The sequence below is a fragment of the Hoplias malabaricus genome, chromosome 17, assembly GCF_029633855.1.
Source record: "Hoplias malabaricus isolate fHopMal1 chromosome 17, fHopMal1.hap1, whole genome shotgun sequence".
Lineage (NCBI taxonomy): Eukaryota > Metazoa > Chordata > Actinopteri > Characiformes > Erythrinidae > Hoplias > Hoplias malabaricus.
In genome coordinates this window covers 24,450,833-24,458,332 of record NC_089816.1, presented here as the reverse complement: position 1 = coordinate 24,458,332, position 7,500 = coordinate 24,450,833, and the positions used below count along the sequence as shown (strand labels likewise).

Here is a 7,500-nt window from a genome sequence, read left to right as displayed (position 1 = left end):
ATATTTATACCTAGTTAAATCGCTGTAAAGCATGAATATTAATTGGCAGTGATCTTTGTTGCATGTTGAATAGAAAGCACGCCGGAAGAAACGAATGCACGCGCTGTGACTGCAGCTTACACGTTAAGTACGACGCGTGGTACATGTGTAATACCTGTATAATGTTGATAACCCTCATGCAGTAGATAAATGAGTGCAAATACACCATGGACAATGTATGGTTAATAACAAACGCTTAATAACACGTCACGTGCTTTCAGAGTATTCATTCTGAACATGCGCTAGATTGTGCGTAATGTTAATCGCAGGTTGTAAAAAGAGGGTTATATTATTTTTTATATATTACATATTTACATAAATAATGACGTCACACGAAGAACAAAAGTTCATTTTCCGTGGAGTAAACAGAACATATCTTCTTCATAAGCTCAGCTCTTATTAGTGCTTCTGCAGCACAGTTTCGCGTGCATTGACTCTAAAGTGACGAGCTGAGATTCAAAATGTGGTGGAAATTGTGTTTTCACACCCATTAACCCTTTCGTGCATGCTGACATTTGCTTGATATTTTTAAGTAATATATTGGAGGGAAAGTCCTATTCTTCTATTAAAAAAGAACCCCGCCTGAATTAGTTAAAACCTAACGCATGGGTGGTTAGAATTTTCTAAAACGCCAGCAGGAGACACAGGTCCTGTCTGCACTCTCTCATTAGTCTGGGTTTATCTCTACACGCGCTTTATCCCAATCCACATCCAGCCCTGTGTATTAGAGGCAGTGCAGCCTGTCAGACTGCATGCTTTACGAGTTAGACTAAAACTCTGTACTAATGAAGAACATAGATATCATTTACTGCAGCGCGTGCCTGTTAATGTAAACTGGTAATGAGGTCAGTGAGACTGGTTGCTAACACTCACTTCAGCAGATTAATTACATAACAAACAATGATGTGTACATTAAAGCGAGTTACACTGTATGTTTTCCAACACCCAGTAGACAAATTACAATTTATATATATATATATATATATATGTGTGTGTGTGTGTGTGTGTGTGTGTGCATTAGAAAGGTAAGCTATTTTAAGACATTATCGGTGCATCCCCGTGCTGCCCGAGCGTTTTACAAAAATTTATTTCAGATCAGTCCCATGTAATCACGAAAACCTATACCTCAAAACTCGAATATACGAGTCTTTACTCGAGTGTAACATATTCAAATATATGTAATAAATATATAATAAAACATCAGAGTCTGATATCAGCCATCTGTTAAACCCCGACCTGCGATGAGAAAAGCGACACCCGTGCACTGCACGCGCTTAACAAACCAACACAAAATCAAAAGAACAATAACTAGTTAATAACACAATAAACTAAATAAAGTAGATGATAATAGATTAGTAATACACCCAGAATCACAAAAAAGTAAGATACGGCTTAAATTGAAGAACTAAAACTTCTAATTTATCCACTAACTCAATTCCCGATTCAAGTTTCCCGTCTGTAAAAAGCCACAGATCGTTTCAGTTTCGCGAATTTGCTCTGTTTAATTCTCAAAGCACATCCAGGTGTGTGTTAAAAACGCGGAGTCTACAAAACACTTCTACTGCGACTATAAACGTTATTGCAGTTCGCGTCACTTTCTTTAAAAAAGTTACAAATAACAGTAAAAAAGTAAACAGAAGCTCATTGTCACGACTTTCTTTATTAGCGCAGTAGTTATACGTTTACTAACTATATAATAACTATCTGCTAAACACAACAGCAGTGTCTGTTTGTCAGCCCAATACACATTGGCTACATGCTTTAGCCCTGCTGCCTGCTGGGTTTGTGTGTGTGCGCGCGCGTTGGGTGTCTGTCTCATATTGAGCTTCTCACCAAACAATGAAGGTAAAAGGACTGCATTAATAAAGTAATATGACACATTCTTTGGTTAATTATTTCAATATTTTAAACATTTCATCCTCAAAGCGCCATTTCAGAAAAAAATAAACACCAAGTAAAGTTCTGGGAATATATATATATTTTAAGAACTTTTTGAAATGAATTAAATTCTGCAGCGTTTGTTTAATAGTACAACACAATTAGTCCATCATTTAATGGAACCCCGGTAAGTATACTGAAGGAATCAGAAATGATTGTAAATATTTCACCAGGTTTGTAAATAAACGTACACTCAACAGATATGAAGTGATGGCTAAGTGCTTCATTACAACACTTCAGCATCCAGAGAAATACAGAGATACAGAAGGTTTTATCTGTAAATGTAAAAGAATGTGACTTTTACTTTACTTTTTTATTAAACGTGGATTTGAATGCAGAATCATATTCTGGTAAAGTTTAATATTTTACAGTTTTCTCTGGCATCAGTTTAGTGAATTTTGTCCACGCCATGGCTTCCTCTCCGCGCGCTGTTTATTTTATGTCTACACAATTTAAAAGCCGTTTTTTAAAGATTGGTTTATGGAAAATAATTTCACCTACATTTCATATACTTTATTAGTAACATTGCCGTAATTTAATTTTGTAATGTAAGTTAATACGTCCTTTAAAGAAAATCTCAGCGTGTTTTAATGCGTAACTTCAGTTTGAGAAAACTACGCTATAAAAAGTATCCTGTGAATTATTTTTTTCCCTTAATTTTAAACAAATAAATATAAACTCACTACACGTGCTACAAAGACATACAGAAATTTGTGGATTTTAAAACATGTAACTTACCAGAATATTCCAATTGTGCACACTACTTCTACATCCCGAACTGAGTTTTCCTCTCGCGTGATCAACTTTATATTAATGTCCATCTATAATTACATCGCCTCTGGTGCAAAATGTTTTGGTAATGTTTGTTTAATCTTTCATGTTTATTTTTCCAGTATTTTAAATCCTACAAATAAATATAAAAATAATGTGCGTAAAATCCCATATTTATCAATTATTATCACCTCAAATAAACTACAAATTAAACCTGCATTTTTTGAAAATTAAAGTAATATATGATTATAATAACTGCTGTATGTGTAGGAGAGCATGTCTCTTACTCGGACTCGTGCCTCCGTGAGATTAGTCCACACCGCGATCTCCTCGCGCGTGCTCATGTCCGGGTAGCGGTTCCTCTGGAATGTGGCCTCGAGCTCCTGCAGCTGCGCGCTCGTGAAGTGAGTACGCTGCCGCCGCTGACGCTTCTTCTTACACACGTCATCACACGGGTCGTCCTTACTGCTGGACTTATCTTTATCTAGAGACAAAATACACACACATTTACAAACATATTACAGTCGTACCGCCATTATATAATCAGAGATCATCAGTAAAATATAACAGCTAATTATTTTAATATTCGCAAAACAGGGGTCATCCACAGTGCTTTTAACGTGGGTTTCAGATGATAAAACATGACCCTCAGAACTTCTTAGCACTGCACATATTTTATTATCGTCCTTTTATTTCCAAAAAGTATTTCAGCCCTGAAATTATAATTAACATTATCTTTACAAATAAAGAGAGTCTATAATAAAATACATTCATGATAAATACAGTACGAGACATTCCAGCCACTGTGGAGGAATGTGTTAGTAAAATCATTCTTTAATAACTCACACCCCACGCTATAAAAATAATAATAATAAATAAGAAAATAATGTAATATTCAAAGGTTAAATGATCAATCCCTCCACGTCCATCGTTTAATCTGGAAAACCCTAGTCCAAAATCATCGACATTTTAATCCAGAACCGCTTTAGCCCACCCTCAAACAACAATCGGTCAAAAACCATAACACGCGCGCACGCAGCCTGGACCTATTTAGCACAATACACACCGAATACACATATTTTACACAACACACACACACGCGCTATCACTCCAAAGTAAACTCTATCAGCATCGACCATTCAGTCCTTTATTCACTCCTCCTCCTCTTTACACACCGAACACTAACACAACAAGCACTAAAACACCAGTACATTTACATAGAGTTTCAGCCTTGGACTTCCATTCATTCATTCATTCATTCATTATTTATTTACTTGTTTATAATATTATAAAGACGCAATATTAACTTTCAAGCTTTTCAAATGCCGAGGTTTATTTTTGTGAACATATATTAAATATAAATCTTTACATTCGGTTCTAAATGTTATGTTTCAGTCTGTTTTCCTGCACGGGTTCCAGTAATTATATTAAATAATAAAATAAGATAGGCCTTTCAGACTTTACTTTAAACTGTTGCTCTTGTTTATAATAATAATGATTATCAGTGGTGGTGGTAGCAGTAGAGTTGGTATTAGTAGTTGTAGTAGCAGCGGTGGTGTTGATCTTTGTTACTGCTTTATTGTACAGAATGAATTTAAATAAATATTTGCTTTTGAAAATGTAATTTAAAATTTCAACCTGGAAACTGCTGCTGTAACTCAAACCTCGCCACACACCCGCAGTTTACAAATATTTGTTCATTATGGTTTTAATACTACGCCTATTAATAGTAATGTTATATTCATTTGAATCTAAACACATGATCCGGTGAATCTGTTTACAATTTTAAAGTATATTTAAAGTATACTTTTATTCCGATCTTATTGTGCAACACACTTAATAATATATCAATGTGAAATCGCTGAATACGTCGGTTTCAAGAAAAAGTATCGGGTTTATTTACGAATACCGCTCAACTGCGTATGTTTAAATTTGAAGTTAAAATTATTATGGGATTATTAGGTAATGCACGTGCCGTTTCAAACTGATTTTTTGTGTGTACTTTTTGGCAATACGTTAACACATTATCTGCACTTATTTGCTGATACTAAAGTACATAAATGTAAATATTTTAGCGCATATTTTTGTGTTTCACTTTTCTCAGTAAAGTAAATAATAAATAAAACACGAACAGAACAATGCCATTTCAATTAAAAAAATGCTAAAAGGTATTCCTACTTTTCCACGGGCTGATCCAAACCACAGCAACTTCCCCCTCCACAATCCAAAGCGCTGTATATTTTTGTTTCTTACTTGTACCGGACCCGTAAAGCCCTTCTCCGAGTCTTTTTCGTCGCGGGACTGCGGCTCTTACCTGCGCACTCGGGGCTCGAGGAGTCGGCCGCTCCGCGCGCTTCCAGCCGCGGTTTGAGGGTCTGCAGACTGGGGGCCATTGCTAGAGGAGCGTGCAGTGCGGCCACCTTGCCTCCAGCCATGTGCTGCTGATGCTCCAGAGCCAGAGGATCCTTCATAGAGTTCATGGATCCGGAGCTTTAGTGGATTTCACGCACTGGCGAGCTCAAAATAACACTATTAGTAACTCTAAAATGAATAGCAATAAAATTCCAGCCTCGGGGAGAGCTATCACGGAAATGAACGAGCCTTAAACAGAGCCCGGAGGACCAGCGGGGTCTGCGTTCACACACTCCGGGCACTTCCTCTCTCCGGAAAATGGAAAAACAACCAAAAAGCCGGACAGCATCAGTTCCGTGCGGGTCGCGCTTTTACGCACCGCGCGCAGCTCAGTCTACCGCGCTTCGGCTCTCAGTGACTTTGGGTTTGGCTGCGTAAAGACGCGGCAGAGTGACAAGGACAGGCAGGTGATATCGTATCCACTGGCATACACACACACATCTCTCACTCTCTCCCCTCGCTCTCTCTCTTACACACACACTCCGCAGCTCTCTTCTACAGAGCCTCTCCCTCCCTCTCTCTCTTTCTCTCCCTCTCTCTCTCCCTCCCTCCCCTTTTGACAGCCCATCAACTCGCCATGACAGGGGTGTGTGGCCAACCAGGGAGAGAAAGAGGCCGGGGCGCGCGGACGCGTGTGCGCGCGCTTATTTATCCTTTCACATGACGCCTAGGTATAGAAGGAGATAGATGGGACACAGTGTGGGCCAATATTATTTATTCTTTCTTTAATTCTACGTTGTCTTCAACTTCATAATAAGAGAAGTCTGAAATCTTAGTTCTCATATTAAACTCTTTACCAAAAACAAGATTCAATGACATTCCAATGAAGCTATTTATCCACCACATGATCACAGCGTAAACACTTTACCCAGAGACGCGGCTGTTTAATCAACACTGAGTTTTACTCAACTCTCTCTCTCACACACAGCATTAAAGTACAAACATTTATCTTTGAGCCACCACTCTCTGCACTGTAACTGTTCCTCTGGGGTGTTGTGCATAGATGACCTCTGCTGGGTCTAATATTGAAGACCAAAGAATTGACCCTTATCCGCCTCAGCCTTAAGGCCAGGGCTTGGACCTAGATATTACTGCTATACTACATCTATACTACGGCTATGTTACTGTCAGACTGCTGCCCCACTACTGCCATACTACAGCTATACTACATCTATAACACTATACTACTGTCAGACTGCTGCCTCACTACTGTCATACTACAGCCATACTACATCTATACTACAGATACACTACTGTCAGACTGCTGCCTTACCAATGTCATACTACAACTATACTACAGCTATGCTACCGTCAGGCTGCTGCCTTACTACTGCCATACTACAGCTATACTACATCTATGCTACAGCTGTACTACTGTCAGACTGTGGCTTTACTAATGCCATACTAAAGCTATACTACAGCTATATCACTATATTACTGTCAGACTGTGGCCTTACTGCTGCCATACTACAGCTATACTCCATTTATACAACTACACTACTGTCAGACTGCTGCCGTGCCACTGCCATACTACAGCTATACTACATATATGCTGCAGCCGTATTACTTTCAGACTGCTGCCTTACTATTACCATACTACAGCTATACTACATCTATGCTACAGCTGTACTACTGTCAGACTGCTGCCGTGCCACTGCCATACTACAGCTATACTACATCTACAATGCTATACTACTGTCAGACTCCTTCCTTACTATGGCCATTGTACAGTCATACTACATCTATGATGCTATACTACTGTCAGACTGCTGCCTTACTACTGCCATACTACAACTATTCTACAGCTATACTACTGTCAGACTGCTGCCTTACTACGGCCATTCTACATCTATATTACATCTATATTACAGCTATACTACTGTCAGACTGCTTCCCGGCTACTGCCATACTGCTGCCCCACTACTGCCATACTACAGCTATACTACTGCCAGACTGGTGCCCTACTATGGCCATACTACAGCTATACTACATCTACACAACTATACTACTGTCAGACTGCTTCCCCACTACTGCCATACTACAGCTATACTACTGTCGGGCTGCTGCCCTACTATGGCCATACTACAGCTATACTACATATATGCAGCTATACTACATATATACAGCTATACTACCGTCTGACTGCTGACCTACTATGGTCATACTACAGCTATACTACATCTATAACACAGCTATACAACTGTCAGACTGCTGCCATACTACAGCTATACTACAGCTATACTACTGTCAGACTGCTGCCATACTATTGCCTTTCTACAGCTATATTACATCTATACTTCAGCTATACTACTGTCAGACTTGTGCCCTACTACTGCCATA

The 7,500-nt window shown here is 38.9% G+C and overlaps 1 protein-coding gene across 2 annotated transcripts in view; it reads right to left on the bottom strand.

The window, feature by feature from the left end:
• Positions 1-7,500, bottom strand: part of pitx2 (paired-like homeodomain 2) — a 16,842-nt gene that overhangs the window by 2,939 nt on the left and 6,403 nt on the right. Inside the window, exons 1-2 of one of the 2 annotated variants that reach the window (XM_066649131.1) lie at positions 5,063-5,611; positions 3,036-3,232 (exon numbers count right to left, since the gene is read on the bottom strand). In XM_066649131.1, the coding sequence (XP_066505228.1) occupies positions 3,036-3,232; positions 5,063-5,228 (363 nt within the window). In that variant the 5' untranslated portion in view covers positions 5,229-5,611. Of the gene's footprint in view, positions 1-3,035; positions 3,233-5,062; positions 5,612-7,500 lie in introns of those variants that run through there. The other variant, XM_066649132.1, reaches the window with a different exon arrangement.